At 41.2% G+C, this 19,365-nt stretch overlaps 2 protein-coding genes across 10 annotated transcripts in view; both read right to left on the minus strand.

Annotated features, from left to right (window-relative positions):
* Nucleotides 1-11,200, minus strand: part of LOC108519782 (probable G-protein coupled receptor 75) — a 211,715-nt gene extending 200,515 nt beyond the window's left edge. Inside the window, exons 1-2 of one of the 4 annotated variants that reach the window (XM_017859019.1) lie at nt 10,795-11,200; nt 3,860-6,055 (exon numbers count right to left, since the gene is read on the minus strand). In XM_017859019.1, coding sequence (XP_017714508.1) covers nt 4,408-6,055; nt 10,795-10,898 — 1,752 coding nt within the window. In that variant the 5' untranslated portion in view covers nt 10,899-11,200 and the 3' untranslated portion in view covers nt 3,860-4,407. Of the gene's footprint in view, nt 1-3,859; nt 6,149-10,794 lie in introns of those variants that run through there. The other 3 variants (XM_017859030.1, XM_017859020.1, XM_017859024.1) reach the window with 3 other exon arrangements.
* Nucleotides 11,201-14,945: 3,745 nt separating this feature from the next.
* Nucleotides 14,946-19,365, minus strand: part of PSME4 (proteasome activator subunit 4) — a 114,113-nt gene continuing 109,693 nt past the window's right edge. For 2 of the 6 annotated variants that reach the window (XM_017859042.1, XM_017859039.1), the window contains 3 exons: nt 17,667-17,800; nt 17,005-17,143; nt 15,387-16,462 (listed from right to left, as the gene is read on the minus strand). In XM_017859042.1, the coding sequence (XP_017714531.1) occupies nt 17,009-17,143; nt 17,667-17,800 (269 nt within the window). In that variant the 3' untranslated portion in view covers nt 15,387-16,462; nt 17,005-17,008. Of the gene's footprint in view, nt 17,144-17,666; nt 17,801-19,365 lie in introns of all 6 variants that reach the window. The other 4 variants (XM_017859043.1, XM_017859038.1, XM_017859041.1 and 1 more) reach the window with 3 other exon arrangements.

Raw genomic sequence — 19,365 nt, forward strand, 5'->3', positions numbered from 1 at the left:
ATATATATATATATATATATAGTCAAACAAGTTATTTCATCTCTTAAGGGGAAAGAGCTGTCTGTGGTTCAACACATTGTTATCCATTGTGCAAAAATGATCATTGCCATGCTCTGATAGTTTTAAAATGATTAGACAGGAAAGTCATTATATTGCAAACTGGTGTTCAGAAATGTTAGGATTTTCAGTATTTTTATTTTCCAAACATTATTTTAAAAGAACATTAAAAGCATTAGAAATACAAATCTTGCCTAATGGTTAACATAAGAACAATTATTATAAAATGTTTAAAATACATCACATACTTTGCATCACAGTAAGCATCAAGAGAACTAATTGACATATCCTGATAATTAATCATATTCAACTGAATTCTCATTACTTTTAGTTCTCATTTTAGCCCTTATGAAGAGGTAAGTTATATACGTCTACCTCCTGTACCATGACACCTTTATTATGTTAACACAGGTAGAGGTAGACATATATAACTTACGAAGAAACAAGTTATGTCTACATCTCTATATCTACATATAGAGATACAGATATGGAGGGGGCTGCGAATCGAGCCCACTATATATTTCATGCAATTTATAACAATAATTTCATTTTTTAAACTTTTCTTTTGGAGATAATTTTTTGATGAGCATAAAGAGACAATACCTCATATGCACCTGCTTAGTTTTCTTTGTGCTATAATTTTTATCTCCCAATGATGGGCCTCATGCCAGTCAAATCATCTCAGACTCAAATGTCACACAGAAAACCTGCCATTTTAAACTTTATAAATAGAAATTACTTTTGTGTTAATCTTTTATTACATCATATTTGAAATGCCTAGCCAAAAAAATAGATGTATGCCTTTAAAAATGTGATTCTTGATTAATGTTTTATTCTTTATAAAGTTATTTGGCATACTGGGGTAAATACCAGGTTTTGAATTAAGACAAAAATCTAATTCCTAATTTGCCACAATTCTTCAAATGATCTTGGGAGAGAATATTACATTTATTAATTCTTTGTTAAAAAGAGATAATAGGCCAGGTGCACTGGCTCATGCCTGTAATCCCAGCACTTTGGGAGGCCGAGGTGGGTGGATCACGAGGTCAGGAGTTCGAGACCAGCCTGGCTAACATGGTGAAACCTTGTCTCTATTAAAAATACAAAAATTAGCTGGGCATGGTGGTGTGCACCTGTAGTCCCAGCTACAAAGGAGGCTGAGGCAGGAGAATTGCTTGAACCCAGAAGGTGTTGGTTGCAGTGAGCTGAGATCGTGCCACTGTACTCCAGCCTAGGCAACAAGAGTAAGACTCCATCTCAAAAAAAAAAAAAAAAAGAAAAGAAAAGAAAGAAAAGAAAGGGAAAAAGGGAAGGAGGGAGGGAGAAAGGGAAAGAAGGAGGGAGTAGGTAGGCAAATCAGTCTAAAAGGTGAACTTAAAAACAAAGTAATCTGAGGCTATCCCTGGGTGTGGCAAGAAAAACATTTAGAAGAAAAGGAAAACAAAATAAAACGTATGCCTCATATTTAAATCACAAAAATAGAAATAACTGATCAATACTGAAAGGTAACAGTTGTAAGATGAGGTTGAGCAGAGTTCTAACTGAATATCTATTCTGTCTTCTCCATACCTCTCATGAACCCTGTATTTGGGGATAGCTGGGGGAAGAAACTATAAATTAAATGCCTTTCAGCTGAATGTAGTTTCTCACGCCTGTAATCCTAGCACTTTGGGAGGCCGAGGCAGGTGCATCACTTGACGCCAAGAATACAAGACCAGCCTGGCTATCATGGTGAAACCCTGTCTCTACCAAAAACACAAAAATTAGCTGGGCATGGTGGCAGGCACCTGTAATCCCAGCTACTCCAGAGGCTGAGGCAGACAATTGCTTGAACCCGGGAGGTGGAGGTTGCAGTGAGCTGAGATCATGCCACTGCACTTTAGCCTGGGTGACAGAATGAGACTCTATTTCTACAAAAAAAAAAAAAAAAAAAAACCCTTTTATGTAAAGGAACAAAGTACCTTCCAATGTGCAATAATAATTCTTGAATATAACAATTTATAAAGATACGTGTTCTATATTGATGCTCATCTTGGGTGTCTAACATTTAAAAACCTAGTGAGTTCAAATACTAACTGTATAATGAAAATATTTTACATAAAATATGAGTTCACAGTTGTTATGCTAGGAATCACAGAGCATATAGTAAAATTAGTTTCAGGTAAAGAAATACTTAATCCATTTTTTCTTTCTGCCTATTTCCAGTTTAAGATTAATGGGAGAGAAATAAAACAATTAGTTGGAAAATAGATTATCTTGAGAATTTTTCTTCCATAGTAATATATAAAGACAAAAAAGTCATTTCTAAATAGTCACTTGAATACTGTCAGGCGGTTAGCAAACTCTTCTCACACAGAAGGAAAACATAAATCAAAACATTCCCAATCTCATCTCTACACCTTGTTAAGCAATAATAAATATTGCCCAATGCATGACAGGAGTCCACACTGTTTTCCACAGAACAACACCAACTGAGATGATTACAGCAGTGCCTTCTCTCCCGGGAACAGTGCACCTCTACCACAGATGCAGTCCTCGTCACTAGGCTTCTTGAGTAAGATCATTCAGAAACAATTCACTTTTGGGCCAGGTGGGGTGGCTCACGCCTATAATCCCAACATGTTGGGAGGCCGAGGCAGGCAGATCACCTGAGGTCAGGAGTTCAAGACCAGCCTGGCCAACATGGTGAAACCCCATCTCTACTAAAATACAAAATGAGCTGGGCGTGGTGGCACATGCCTGTAACCCCAGCTACTCGGGAGGCTGAGGCAGGAGAATCGCTTGAGCCTGGGAGGTGCAGGTTGCAGTGAGCAGAGATCATACCACTGCACTCCAGCCTGGGCGACACAGCAAGACTCCATCTCAGAAAAAAAAAAAAATAGAATTCACTTTTAACAAGCAAAAATATATCTTTTTTTCTTTTTTTTTTTTAAGATGAAGTCTTGCTCTTGTCACCCAGGCTGGATGCAATGGCACAATCTCAGCTCACTGTAACCTCTATCTCCCAGGTTCAAGTGATTCTCCTGCCTCAACCTCCCAAGTAGCTGGGATTACAGGCACTTGCCACCACACCTGGCTAATTTTTGTGTTTTTAGTAGAGACGGGGTTTCACCATGTTGGCCAGGCTGGTCTCGAACTCCTGACCTCAGTTGATACACCCGCCTCAGCCTCCCAAAGTGCTGGGATTATAGGCGTGAGCCACCGTGCCTGGCCCAAACATATTTCTTTTCAAAAGAACTGTAAACCTACTCAATTGACATAAAATATGTCTATAATAAGAAATGGCAATAATCACACTACTATATTCTTAGTTGACTGTCCTATGAAAGAAAAGTACCTAATGCCTATGTGAGTGTTTTTGATAAAGACAGAGTTATCTCCTTTTCTGCCTTAAGAATATATATATTTCTGGCTGGGTGCAGTGGCTCACGCCTGTAATCCCAGCACTTTAGGAGGCCAAGGCAGGCGGATCACCTAAGGTCGGGAGTTCAAGACCAGCCTGACCAACACGGAGAAACCCTGTCTCTATTAAAAATACAAAAATTAGCCAGGCATGGTGGTGTGCACCTGTAATCCCAGCTAGTCAGGAGGCTGAGGCAGGAGAATCGCTTGAACCCGGGAGGTGGAGGTTGCGGTGAGCCGAGATTGTGCCATTGCACTCCAGCCTGGGCAACAAGAGTGAAACTCCGTCTCAAAAAAAAAAAGAAAAAAAAGAATATATACATTTCTTTTAGAGACAGGGTCTTGCTGTGTTGCCCAGGCTGGACTCATACTCCCGAGCTCAAGTGATCCTTCTGCCTCAGCCTCCCAAGTAGCTAGGACTACAGGTGTACACCACTGCACCCAGCTAACAATCTATTATTTATTCAAATCAACCTGCTACCAAAAAGGTATAGTGTTCCCAACTTCAACACTTCAAAAAATCAAAATTTACAATGCATTTAATAAAAATAACACCTCAGCAAAAATCACACCTTCACATTCTTTAAAAAAGTCCAGTCAATATCTTATTTTGAAGACACGTAACACTGACTCAAATCATGAAAATCGGTTGACTTTCTACTTTAACACAGTAGCTTCATTCCTGGCATCTATTTAAAGGTTTGGTACAAAAGACTGGGGCAAAGATCAAGGTAAAAATCTAAAACTTTCACATCAAATCTTAAGATGCCAACAAACTACAAAGCAAATCAACACATACTGACACATCGGACAAAAGAAAACCATAACTGCCAACTTTTCAGTTGAATCTTTTAGGTTTTGATCCGCCATTGAACTCAAAGTTAGAATAAAGTCCATTAGTATCAGAAACAAAAACTGTTTACATAAGATCCTATAGCCTCAATGACTTTAAACAGAGGGAACTGGAATCTGCTTGGCTGAAGTGCTGTCATATTCTTGCATTAAGTCATTAGTGGTGTGATAATGCATGGCAATATATGAATTGGCAAATCCAAAAGAGTTTACTGGCTGTAAGTTACATGGGCTGCTCTCCTCCTGGGAAGGACTGCTGTTATAGATGCTGTAGTAAGGTTCAATCCGAGTGTTGATGGGGGTTGAGCTGCTCTGACCACAGTGTTGATGTCCAGCAGAGATCTTGGGACTCACCACACTTTCCTTTGAATGACTTGGGCCACAAGCCTGGTCCACAAATTTCTTCTGTGGCTTTGGAGATAACATGTAGGCAGAGTTTGTTTCATGATGGGAGGATTTGTTTCTGTTGACTTCGAGGTTCCCTTTTCCCATGGCTCGAAGTCGAGTCTTTTGTTTGCAGCAGAAAAAACCCAGGCCTATGTACTGGAGGCACCAGAGCACTTTCCTTCTCAGCCCTGCACTGTTCCGAGAATATATAAAAGGGTTTAGTCCTGACTTGAAAAATATAAGGGTAAATCCAAACAATTCAAACTGGTAAAGAATGAAGCTCCCATTGCTGGAGAGAACCACCTGCACCAAGGAAATCCCCAGTGGAAGACAGCACACCAGGACTGACAGCACAATGATCACGCAGGTGACCACGGCTTTGGAATCCTTGGCAGTGGAGAGGTTGATGGCTGATACCAGCTGGAGTCGGCTCGCTGCAGGGGTGGCCAGCTGGTTGGGACTCTTGGTATATCCACGGGTCTGAACGTGCTGCAGTTTGTTGTAATTCTGGTTCCTATACAGAGCCGGCATGGCACACTGGATGGGATCTCCACCTCCCTGCACAGGGACCCCCATGAAAGGCTGTGGTCTGGAAGCATCAACTGTGATTACAGGGGGACACTTTCTGACTTGAGCATTCTTCCGCAGGGTCTGAGCAATCATGATGTAAGAGACAGAGACCACAGCAACACAGAAGGTGAAGTCGACCACATAGAGAGACAAAATGGCTTTCCCTTTTCCAGCAATCAGACTGGACATGGGAAGACAGAGGTGGGACTTGCTGGTTTTCAAGGTAGCCAAGGTGGCAAGGGTGAAACTGGTGGCCCAGAGAAGCAGGGTGAGGACTACGGTGCAGGGAAAGGACGCCATGCGATTAGGTTGCTTCCCCAACACCATGCGGAGCCGGTGCAGGGCAATCACTGCCACTGTCTTCAGGGACATGATGATGAAGCCTGAACTGGTGAGATGGAAAGTGAAGCAGAAAGCATCTGGGATACTACTGGCTGAGCTGAAGAATAACACAAAGGTGAACATGGGGGCCGTCACTCCACAAATGAAGAGGTCACAGAAGGACAGGTTCAGGATCATGAAATCAAAGTTGGTTCTAAATTTCCTGAAGGCTGGATCGAAGAAGGACAAGAAGACAATGAAGTTGCCGTAGGAACCCAGGCAGAAGATGACCGCCAGTAGAAAAGTACAGGTCACCAAGGTGGCTGTGTGGATGAGATCCTGAAGACCCTCCTGGAGAGAGGTGCTGTTTCCTTCCGGTGAGTGAGGCACATGGAGCGAGGTGGCATTGGGGGCATCTTGAAGGTGGCCTGTTGAGTTCATCTTCAGAGAGAAATGTCTCCTTCTTCTGCTCCCCAAAAACACTCAGTGAGTCAGGACCTCAGCTCACAGATGAACAACATGAACAATATGTGACAAAAGAGGCCCAAGGCAGATAAGCCTACACACAAAAATGCACACCCAGAAACAGAAAGGGATTAATGTAGAAACAAAGGAATTCATACAGTGATCTCATTATTATTAGTAGTAGTATTAGTACTAATATCTCTCACCTTGAGAGAAAAATTTATTCGTTTATTAGCAATGGGGTCTTGCCATGTTGCCCAGGCTGAACTTGAACTCCTGTGCTCAAATAGTCCTCGTGGCTTAGCTTCCTAAGTAGCTGGGACTACAGCACGCACCACCAAACCCAGCTCTCTCTCTCTCTCTTTTTAACGAAAGCACTAGAATTTTTCAGCTCTGACTTGGTGCACAGAAAGCACTTCTCCTCACAAAGCCCAACACAGAAAAAGATACAAACAGATGCATTAATCCAGCTAATATTTAGTTGTATGAAACAGAGGTTTTCAAACGAGTTTAAGTGTCACCTGGAGAGCATGTTAAAAAGTTTAAGTTATCACTTGGAGAGCAGATTTCTTGGCCTCACCCCTTGTGATTCTGTTTGAGGGGTGTGCAGATGTTACTTTTACAAACACTTCTGTGTCAGGCACTGAAGATATACAAGAACATAATCTCTCCATCAAAGAGATCACAATCTAGTTGGAGATCAATCTAACTATGTAATTATAGCCTAATAAGGTTGCAGGGTGCTATGACAGCATGGAAGGGGGGAACCTACTCCAATGTGGAAAGGGAGCTGGGAAAGGATGAAGGGAGCTTTAGCGAGTAGGGGCCAGCTGGATGAAAGGTTGGGGGTATGGAGTGGGGACAGACAGGCTAGGAGAAGTGGGGGTGGGTCTTTGCAGCAGAGACACTGAGGCAAAAAACTGCATGTGCTTGAAATACATGCTGGAGGGTATTGTTGATGCATAATGTGGCCCTTCAGATATTTCCCATAAATTATTAACAAATCCTGTTTCATTCCCTGCAAAGAATCCTTTATTTCCCAGTATTTATAATTTTTCCCCCAGCTTGCAATGTCTTGGCCAATTAACTGCATATTCTCCTTTGGAAAAAAAACCTTGTGTACAACGACATGTGAGAGGGAAAACTGGAAGTAACCAAGGATGTTGGAATTATACTAGAAATTTACAAGGTTCAAAGCACCACATTGTAAAGTCTAAACTGCTATATAAATGTGAGTTACCATCATCCCAACAAGAATATCCTGATGGTGAAGCAGGAGGCATGCACCCATTCCTGCATTTGTTCACTCAATTTACATTAATTATGTGTATACCATATGCCAGTATTATGCCAGGTGCTAAGTGCTAGGATGAGTAAGGCACAGTCTCTACTTTAAAAGAATAACTTCCTGCTTTCCTAACTTTTTTTTTTCTATTTTGCAATGAGACTTAATGTGCACTCACACAACTCTACATTGTCCTAAATCCCAAAGTCCTGCATGGCTTGGTGCCCAACCTGCTCCCAACAGATGCTTCTGGTGGGACTGACTAAGCTGTTCCTTGGAGACAGCACTATGTTCTTGACAACCAAAAAGCATTTGCCTTAATCTAGAATTTTAGGAATAATCAGTGGCACTGTGGAGGTCCAGGGCTGATGTTCAGCGTACTTAACCACCAGCTCAAGCTGGATCCCAGAAGCCTCCAGCTGTTAACCCTTCAGTTGCCGGATCAAGGGGGTACACAGGAATGAAACAGGTCAGTCAGGGATTACTTGGGGCTCCAATTAGCAGCTATGGACTACCCAATAGAGAAGTCTCTCTGCATTTAACAACAGGTACAGCCATGCCAGTGACTATCAGACATATACCAGTCCTGGGAAATCCATATAATTGACTGGTGTCCTTCATCAAGGAAGAAGATATCTTCATCTATACTCTTAACGTTCATATGATACAGATCAGGACGATACAGTGAATTTGTCCACGGGAAAGTGAGACCAACTTTTCTATACTTTCCTTTTAAATGAAAGTTCCATAAGAGAAGAAAATCCTGAACTTTTGTTTCTTGATGGTTAGAATTTTTAAAAAATAGTACCAGACAGCTCTATTTCTACTTAAAGGCTGTATACTTGTTTCTGAACACTTTTGATACCTATATAGTGAGAAAGACAACTTTTTACTGTTTTTTAAAATTGCTAACGGAAGGACTAGAGCTAATTTATGAAAAGAGAAGTAGAAGAGAAAACACAATTTGAGGAGGCAGGAAGAGCAGGGAGGTGATACTGGTGTCTCTAACCCCCGCATCTCCAAGGTTTCCTTGGAAGTAGAGAAATGAAGAGGGGTGAAGAGGGATGCAGGAATTTGGCCTGGGGAAGTCAGAAGAATGAAGAGTCTGGAATTAAGATGCTAAGAGAAATGAAAAGTAACTAGGTAATAATGAAGTGAGATGACAGAAGTTATGAAGACTTCAGGCTAAGAGGTATTTGGAAAAAGGGATTAAGAGAAAAATGAGATGATGAAACACTAACGTAAGTCAAGAATAGGAGGCAGCAGGAAAAAAGGTGATTTGGGGTAGAGGAGAGGCAACTTTCACGTTTTGTACAGTTACATTTTTTCAACAAATTTTAAAATTTTCCGTATATATATTTTTAATAGAGATGGGGTCTCACTATGTTGCCCTTGCTGGTCTCCAGCTTCTGGGCTCAAGCGATCTGCCTGCTTTGGCCTCCCAAAGTGCTGAGATTACAGGTGTGAGCCACTGTACCCAGCCTTCAATAAATTTAAAAAAATAAGAATTCCAGGTCAGGAAATAACAATGGCAGTATAATTATCAGCATCATTATTAGTATATTAATTTTATCAAGAGCTTAGGATGTGCCAGGTACTGTTCTCAATGTTCCACACTATTAGCTTATTGGGTCCTCACGAAACCCTGAAATATTTGGTATAACATCTCCATTTTGCAGTTGAGGAAACCAAGTCAAAGAGAAGTTATTTAAAGTGGTGGAACATGGATTTGAATCTAAGCAGTTGCTCTTCCACACTCTTCACCACCACGCTAAGCCGAACAACAAAAAAACCTTTTTGGGAGGCATCCCCAGGTCAGAAGTATTAAGTGGTTATTACACACCAGGCACCTATTCTAGAAGCTTTACATAAATTATCAAGCTTTATTTCATTCTCACAATAATCCTATGAATAGGTATTGCAACCCCTTCCCCGCTGAAACTTTGTGGAATCTGAAATTCTAATATGTCTATATAGCTATTTCTACATCTATGTAGATACAGATAGACACACACACACACACACACACACACACACTCTTCTACGTATCTTTTTGGCAAATTTGATAATTGTAGTTCACATATAACGTAATCATAAATCACTCCTATATCTCAAATTATCTCAAATTAGAAAAAAGAAGGAATCATAGGCTGGGAAGAGAAAAGGGAGAAAAAGCAGAGGACAGAATAGACGAAAAGGTTTGCAGAAACACTTTAGTGTAATAGAATTCAAGAAAATTGAGGGAAAGTAAACTCAGGTCTTAGTAGTAACCCCTGAGACTTTAAGAAAGAGGAGGCTGTGACCATAATTTGGAACGACATGATGACGGCAGAAAATAAAAGTGATTTTGGAAAGGGAGTAAATTAATACTGATTTGCTACTCTTAAATATTAAATAAAGGTTACCCATGTTATCTGCAATGCAAACATACAAGCCACTCTTTATCTTTGAGACGGAGAATAGGTTATGGAAGAAGATGTGATTAAAGTCATAAAATCAGAAAGATTTTAAGTTGGAACACCAGTCTTAAGCATGCATATTAGCTGCAGTAAGACAGAACGAATTCACATGCATATTCTTACAACTGAGACATCCTGAAGTAAGCAAAGAATATTGATGAAATTTATTGTATAATTTGAGTGGCAATGATTTTTCATTAAGATGTGTGAACAGCCTGTGATATATCTACTGTGCTGTTTAAAATTTTAGTAAATATTAAAACATGTTATAGGGGCTTTTATAAGTTAACTCACGACCTGAATTCTTCCAACCCATTCCCCGCGCCCCCCAGAATGTCTTAGGTTAGCATTTTCAGAGCCTAACCCTCAGAGAGAGCAAGGTTCTGTATTATTGTGATTCCCATTGTATTTCTGTTGATCAGGAAAACGTCAGGGAGGTTAGATAACTTCCCCAAGGTCACTAAGAGTCGAGCCAGATTTATCGGATTTCAAAGCCCTTGCTCTTTCTATCCAGCAGAACTACACTGAACCTGGAGCAGCTAATGGGATGGGAAGGCCTGAGTCATTTGATGGGAGGGATGAAGAGGCAATGGAGCCCTCAGCCTGAGGACAGAGTGGGAAACTGCAGGCAGGGGAGGTCGACCCCCCGTGAGGGGCTGGCGGTGGGTAGGCGCTTCCCAGACAAGGGTGAGGTGACGGTAAGGAGGGCCTAGGCCGCGCCAGGTAAGCTTGTAAACGAATCTGCAGAGGGGTGATGGGTTAGGAGGGCTCAGCCAGGGTAGGGGCGTTGGTTGGTTGGGGGATTCCACGGCTAAGCAGAGCCTGGGAACCGGCAAGGACGGGCGACAAGGCTACCCTGCAGGCCGCACCAGGAAGACTGGTATGCGGAGCCGGGCCTGGCCCAGCGCAGCCGCGCTCCTCGCTATCCCGCCGGTTTCCGGGAGCCGTCCCCAGCGTCGTGGGGTCGTCCTCCTCCAGGGGCCCGCGGCCTCTCACCTGCCAGGTGGCCGCAGCGCCTCCCCTCCTCCTCCATCTCGCAGTCCGGACCCCGGCTCCGCCTGCCGCTCCGGATGATGCAGGACTAGAGGCATCATCGCCATCGCCACCGCCTCCGCGCATCCCGGGAGCCGCGGCAAGACGCGGGCGCAGAGGCGCAGTCACGGAGACGCCCGGGGCACCGCCCCCTCCGCCGGACACCGGGCCTGGTGCTCCGCCTGCACCCCGCACCCTCCGCGCCTCCGCCGCGGCCTCCAGGGGCCCAGAGCCCGGACACTTCCGCTGCCCGCCGCACGAGGGGCGCTTGAGCCAGAAGGTTTTTCAGGCTCGCGGTTTTGCTGTTTGGGGAACTCAGGCTTCCTGATATAGCCAAAACCTGAAACGCAGAGCCAAGTGGAGTGGGAAGGAAGGGAAAGATAGGGGTACTGATGGCACGCAGGGACCCAGGGAGGTCTTTGCGGGCCTCCCTAGGCTGCTTACCCTGCCCGCAGCCCACCTCCTCCACGTTCCCCGAAATTGGCGGCGGCTTCCAGTTTGGAACTTTGAGACCTAGATTTTACAAATCAAGTCATTGTAATATAATTTAAATTAAACCAATTTGAACTTACCTAAGCTCTCTTAAGGTATTAATTAACTGAGGGAACTCAGCAAGGGGACTAATTGGCAGGAAACATGAAAAGTATAAAGAAACTACCCACGCAAATAAAACGGCCAAGCCCAGGAATCATGGATATTAATGTATTACTTAATACTATGCTGTATGTAAAAAGTCTTAATAAGTCATAGTGCAATGTATAGGCTAATTTTAGTAAGCAAAAACACAAAACTAAAACTACCATCCTCTCTCATTCTTCTACAATTCATACATGTCCAAAATAATGAACTCCTAAGATAGGTTTTAGTCTGAACAATCAAGTAACACTCCTAAGTATGTCTGCTATTATGGGTACAAAATGAAACCAGTTAAACTCTTCCTGCTTCAGTATCCCAACCTGGCTAACTAGGATCTTACTACTTTACTAACCTCAGGGATGCTATTTAGAAACAATGTTATTTGAAGGCCCTGTGCTTCATTCACTCTGGTTACCATAAAACCAAAGTTGATTCTGTTCAGATGAAATACTTAGAATGTTGCTACTGGATTCTTCATTTAAGCTAACGGTTTATCTTTATAAAACAGAACTAGCAAGTATCAAGTAATTTAATTAATGTAATTTCTTCAGTTCCCTATGCTTTCATAAAACAAACAAACAAAAAAACCTGAAAAAACAAAAAACATGAAGAGGCTGGATAGTTTATTATTCAGTCCAGGAGCCGAGTATGCTATCAGAATTCTGTTTAGAAATAACTTCAAGAAAGTTTTCCACTTTCCACATATTCCACTTCCCAACCACTTGCAATGAAGCAGTTCCAATGTATGTTGTCAATAATAGTAACCTTGAGTCCAACAAAAAAAATCAACAGAAAAATACTCATTAGCATTTGGAGTGGGAATTCTGATCAAAATTATATACCTCTCTATATAAACTTGCTACTGCATAAATAAATGCTAGTCCATTTCCAGGCATTTGGCTATATGAATGGGGATTACAACAGGTCTGGGCTGGATTGAGACCATCAGAGTTACACCTACCAGAGAAATGCTCTCAAACTGAAAACAAACAAAAAACCACAAATCATAAAAGATTCTAGAGATGAAGAGGAAATCAGGACTTATCAAAGTTCCAGAACTAGCTAGAACCTTTCAACAAGGCTAGAACTAGTATATCTATAAAATCCATAAGTGAGCGAAATTGGAAAAAACATTGGTAGTAAAAAAATGGAAAATCTGCAAATAAATAAGCAGGGCTAATTATACATCATGAATTGGCTATCAATCTGCCCTGACACTAGCATTCTTCTAATACACTCTTATTATTGCAATGCAAATTGACACATGTGCACTTTGAGGAACATAGCATATATGAGAGCTGTTAAAATGGTCTTCAAAAAAAAAAAAAAAGGTCTTGACCTAAGCATCTCTTACTCCTTGGAACTGCTCCAACATCCAACAAAAGAAGAGTTTTAAAGCATAAAGGTATGAAAATGTGCACTGCAGTGTAATTCATAGTACAGGAAACTCAAAACAACCCTGATGTTAAAAAGGAGCACTTAAAACAATTAGGATATACTAAGAGACAAAGTCCACAAAAACAATTACAAAGACCATGTAGAAAAAGTTACTTTTCCCGTGATGATAGCTCACGACTTTTTTATTTTTGTGAGACGAGGTATCATTCTGTCACCCAGGCTGGAGTGCAGTGGCCTGATCTCAGTTCACTGTAACCTCTGCCGCCCATATCAGCCTCCCAAGTAGCTGGGACTACAGGCACGTACCACCACGCCCAGCTAATTTTTTCCATTGTCTGTAGAAATAGGTCTTTCTATGTTGCCCAGGCTGGTTTCAAACTCTTGGGCTCAAGTGATCCTGAAGTGCTGGGATTACAGATGTGAGCCACTGCGCCTGGCCAAAAGTTAATTTTTTAATAAAACAAAATTGCTCTCTGGTCCTTCTGGCCACACTACTAATTATCAAAAGTGCCCTGCAGCTTAAAGGGCTTGGTAATGATAAGTATTTCAAATATTTGAAAACAGCTTTATCGTATATTTGCACGTAAACTTTCAGTCATTTACATTAATAGGTGAATTAATTTTCCTCCTAAATTTTGAAGCACAATCTGCAGTCTTTGCTTTCTAAAGGATCCATTCAGAAACTAAAGATGTATTTGACCTTATAAAAAGATACACAGGTTTTTTCTTCCCCTCACTTCTCATCCACCCCAATAGAGCGGCCCATGCTCTCTTCCATGCCCAGTCAACAGTGACTTCCAAACACAGGTCAGCCTCACCCCTCCTCCTCTAGTAAACCTTGTTACCACCTTAACACAGTTCCTGCTGTCCTTCTCATGCTTTTTAATGCACCATATACATTTTAAGAACTATCTTAGACCATATAAGAACATGCAACTCTTTTCTCCCCCACCTCCTCCTTTTCCCTCCTGGTAAAACATTTCATTTTTCCTATTGGTAAAATTTAATTCACAGGACAGTGTCACTGGGGGAAATATCAAAGTAATAAGCAACTTTCAAACCCAGAATCAGAATGACCTGGGAACATGTTAGGCACTCAAGGTACCCTGTTTTTAGGTCTGTGGTGGGTTTTGTGTGGTTCTCAATCCTAGCTGAACAACTGAATCATCATAGAGCTTCTAATATTGTATGTCTGAGCACCCCTGCCAGAGAAGTTTTCATTGAGGAACAGAGAGGGCACCCAGTATCTTACATCTTTAATTTTTAAAGTTCCCATTTAGGAACCACTGCTAAAGCAGTTTCATACAGCTTAATTAGAAAAAGCTGAAGTGGTCAACATACGACGTAAAGCCTCACTTCTCAACGTGTGGCCTCAGGCAGGCATTGATATCATAAAGTGGGAACAATGAATTCCATGTACATTCTAACAAAATCCCCTCATGATTCTTAGACACATCAATTTAAGAACCAATCACTTAGGACCAGGCACAGTGGCTCATGCCTGTAATCCTAGCACTTTGGGAGTCCAAGTTTGACACCAGCCTGGGCAACATGGTGAAACTGTCTCTACTAAAATACAAAAATCGGCCGGGGGTGGTGGTGTATGCCTATAGTCCCAGCTACTCCGGAGGCTAAGGCATGAACATTGCTTAAATGTGGGAGGCAGAGGTTGCAGTAAGCTGAGATTGTGCCATTGCACTCCAGCCTGGATGACAGAGCAAAATTCTGTCTCCCACACCCCCACACAAAAATAATCAATCACTTAGGTCAGCGCTAGGTGAACTTTCTGTGATGATGGAAAATTTCATCGATGCTATTCAGTGTGGTAACCACTAGCCACATGTGGCTAAAGAGTATTTAAAATATGCCAGTGAGACTGAGGGAATAAATTTTTTATTTAATTAATATAAACAGTCAGATGTGGCTAGGAGCTACTGTATTGTACAGGGCAGACCTAGAAAATTTATACTGGTCAGAGGACATACATTTACAGATACAAATCTACAGCTGCAAAAGGAAATCCACAGGAGTCACTGCCTACAGAACTGTCTTCTCCTCTTAATGAAGACAAAAGCCAGGTGTTAAAAACAATCCATTTATTGGGTTTTAAACTAGTTACACAATTGAAATCAATTTGGCACTACTTTATACAGGGATTACGCCTGTGTACGCTGACACTTAAATACTGTACCAGGACCACTGCTGTGCTTAGGTCTGTACTGAGTCATTCAGCATGTAGATACTAAAAATATACTGTAGTGTTCCTTTAAGGAAGACTGTATAGGGTGTGTTGCAAGATGATATTCACCAATTTGTGAATTATTTCAATCTAGAAGATACCTTTCACTCTATAAACTTGTCATAGGCAAACATGTGGTGTTAGCATTGAGAGATGCACACAAAAACGTTACATAAAAGTTCAGACATTCTAATGATAAATGAACTGAAAAAAAGAGAAAAACCCCACATTTCAGTTTTGATAACAAAGAAAGATAAAGAAAATAATTTAAAAACACAAAAAATGGCATTCAGTGGGTACAAAAGCCCAAAATCACTATAATAAAGAACTACATGTGAATCTTTACAAATTACACAATGATGTTGTGTAAAAGGCTGCATCTGTACAAAGTCTTGCCAATGCTATCTCTACAGTTTATACAATCTTTTACATTTATATAACATATATTAAACAAATCAATTAAATATCAAGCCTCATTAGTCTCTCAACGATTCTGCAGGCAAAATAAAAAGGGAGAGAGAACAAAATAAAGAAAAAAATTACAAAATTTCCACAAACACAGCAGTCTTCCATTTAGGTGAAGTATAACAATTTTCAGAGGGTCAAAAAATAGTTGTAAAGAATACAGGGAAAACCAGCCAGTCAGGGTTTTATTGTTGTTGCTGTTTATTTTAAAATCACACATTGAATACACACAACAATCAGAAATTTCTTCACCAAACCCCCAATTTTTTAGCAACTGGCTCTATTCAGCACCAAAAACTCCAGTCTGTGGGAAGTGCACAGACACAGACTTCACTTCTGTGTCTTGGTCGAGCAATCCATCAGGTCATTGGTTAGGTTCAGGACTTGCCCTCTTTTCCTTCCCTCTTCATGGCTCTCCAGACCCAAGGTTCTCAAGGCTTCAGATTTATGGCCCACAGCCCTACTACCATCTAAATTCAGCAGCCATTTGGGAAGAACTGAAAATAACTTGAGAAGAATGAAATGACAGGACCTGTGTGACAGATGGGCATTCTCCATTCCAAGTCATCTGTTTCTTAATGAGTTCCGAGACTCTGGTCTTGGATGCCATGATCATACTGGGTAATTATTTCTAGTCTGAGACTTTGTGACTTTGTCAGATGCCTCAAAAAAAAAAAAAAGTGATCAGTATTCTGGAAACACTTCCGGACAAGTTAGGAAATCAAATGGCAACGGAGAAGCTGTGGAACGCACACTAATTAGATCTAACACAGAAACCACCAAAATGATGAGAGCTCAGCAGAGGCAGTTTTAAAACTTGCAGAGAGCCACCACAGATGGTACCTGAGGGTGTGGAATTTTTGATGAAAAGAGCCTGAAGTGAGGACTAGTCATCTGTATCAGGGAGGAAAAAATTTCAATTAGGTAACAGGACATCCAACTCTAAAAGCCCAATACATGAAATTTTTATTCTTCCTATTCCAGTAGAAAGGCTTCTGGGTGCTCCCTCTTTAACAGAATGGGTATAAGAATCCAGATGAAATGTTCTCACAACTTCCAGAACCCAGAGTCCTCAGGGCCACACAAAATGTCCCAGTCCCACCTAGGAGGCAACTAAGAATAAGATTTATTTTCCTTTATCTAACTATTCCCAGGCTACTGACACCACTCATTAACAAAGGTTCAAAAGCTGTCACACATTTTCTCTGCTTTATACCTAAAGCAAGGAGGCACAGAAAAATTCTCATTTCCAATGGCTGTGGCAAAAGCCATGTTTAAAACAAACAACCCCACCATCCAACTTTATCGAAACACTGACATCTAAGAATGTCAGCAAAAAGAAAAAAAAAACAATAAATACCTACTTTTCAGTCACCAAACCAATGACATTTGCCTGAGGATGTCATATCTTTAAATTCAGAACCTTGCCGACTTACATTTCTATGCATAATAGCATGGTGACACAAGAAGATCAGTGAGAACAAGCAGTTGGTCATCAGTGAATTGCTGTTTGTGTTCCTGCCAGTTGTCATGGTGAGTCCTTCGGAAATTGGATAAGGTTTTTTTTACAGTCATCTGTAAAGTAGAAAATCCACATATGTTTTAACCTCCCTGGACAACCAGGATCATATGTAGGATATTTTTAGTTAAATTACCATCCCTCTAGACTTCAGATCTCACACAATACCAAATGCTACAAAACCAAAAAGCCGATGAGAAGGACAAAGTCAATGGTCTTTTGAGTTACTAAAAATGCCATCATAATTTCCTATTTAATACTAACTTCCAGTAAAATACTTTGCAGTGCTAGAAAAATAGAAACATAAAATTTATCACAGCTATAGTGACAGTACTTTACTTCCATTGAACTGGGAGGGATAGAAGCTACAATAATTTCCTCACTACCAAAAGATCTCAAATATCCATGGCAGCAAGGTCTCTGTAATTTTTAAATAATTACTGGTGAACAGACTGAGCCCTGGCAGAGGCAGTAGCTTTATGAAAGCAGTTAGTTCAGAGTGTATAGGAAATTACTATTATGGTTTCTTAGAAAACATCACTGATACTACATGTACAAACTAATAAGGAAGAACTGTACCTCAATAGGCTGAGGATCATTTAGATGTGCACTGAGATTCATGAGGAGCTGGGGCATCCAGGTGGGAACATCATAAGGACTAGAAAGAACACATGCGCCAAGACCTAACACCCCAGCATGGCGTTTGACCAACTCTGCAAAGAAAACAGCAACATATGTGCAAATATTTACATGTCTCTAATGCACTTGTGACAGTGAAATAAAATTAGCTTTCAATTGTGTTTTCAATATGTGAATTTCTGCATTTAAAATGAATCTACATGTATACACATCAAAAACTTGATTTTGAGGCTAAACTAAAAATAATACTGTTTTTAAGAATGTGTCAGCCGGGCACAGTGGCTCATACCTGTAATCCCAGCACTTTGGGAGGCCAAGGTGGGAGGATCACTTGAGGCCAGGAATTTGAGACCAGCCAGGGCAACGAACCTGTCTCTCCAAAAATACATTTTTAAAATTAGCTGGCAGTCAGGCATGGTGGCTCATGCCTATATTCCCAGTACGCTGAGAGGCCGGGGCAGGTGGATCACCTGAGGTCAAGAGTTCAAGACCAGCTTGGCCAACGTGGCCAAACCCTGTCTCTACTAAAAATACAAAAATTAGCTGGGTGTGATGGCATGTAAAGTCACAGATATCCAGAAGCTGAGGCATGAGAATCATTTGAACTGGGGAAGCAGAGGTTGCAGTGAGCCAAGATCGCACCACTGCACTCCAGCCTGTGCCGCAGAGCGAGGCTCCATCTCAAAAAAAATAAAAAAAACAAAAACAAAAACAAAATTAGCTGGGCATGGCAGTGCATGCCTGTGGTTCCAGCTGGACAAGAGGCTGAGGCAGGAGGATTGCTTGGGCCTGGGAGGTCAAGGCTGCAGTGAGCTATTGTTCAAAACCCCTGCCCCCCAAGGGGGGGGAAAAAGCAAAACCTTTTCCCAAAAAAAAAAAAAAAAAAAAAAGAATTTTTCAAGACTTCCATAGTTGTTCATCCATGACAGCATAATTGTACCTAGGCCAGTACAATCCCTGATTCTAAAACAATCTCCAATCAAAATTAGCAGCTTTTTTTTTTTTTTTTTTTGAATGTGATGACCCTACCCAGAATACATTGATTCATTAGTTAACACATCATGTATGAAGAAGGTCTATTTTTTAAAACAGTGAATTGCAGCATGTCTGTATTCTAAAGGGTATCTATTCTTTCTGTAGTGCTGTAAGTTAAAGTCGTTTCAAATTCTCAGTTTCTCAATAAACTTGGGAAACGGAGTTGAAGGTAAGGAAAAGAGAATTTGGACTGGTCAAAATTGTAAACAATATCATTGGGTGTAACAAAGACCTAAAAATACTTTGGCACTTTATCATTTAAAAAATAGAGTTCTCCGGCCGGTGCTGTGGCTCACGTCTGTAATCCCAGTATTCTAGAATGCCCAGGTGGTGGATCACTTGAGGTCAGGAGTCCAAGACCAGCCTGACCAACATGGTGAAACCCCATCTCTACTAAACATACAAATAATTAGCCGGTGTGGTAGCGCGTGCCTGTAATTCTAGCTACTCAGCTAACAGAGGTATGAGAATTGCCTGAACCCAGGAAGTGGAGGTTTCAGGGGGCCAAGATCATGCCACTGCACTCCAGCCTGGGCGACAGTGGAAGATCCTGTTTCCAAAAGATTTGTATTATAAAATATGTTTATAATATATTATATATAAA

The sequence above is a fragment of the Rhinopithecus bieti genome, unplaced genomic scaffold (assembly GCF_001698545.2).
Source record: "Rhinopithecus bieti isolate Rb0 unplaced genomic scaffold, ASM169854v2 scaffold_47995, whole genome shotgun sequence".
In the NCBI taxonomy this organism is placed as follows: domain Eukaryota; kingdom Metazoa; phylum Chordata; class Mammalia; order Primates; family Cercopithecidae; genus Rhinopithecus; species Rhinopithecus bieti.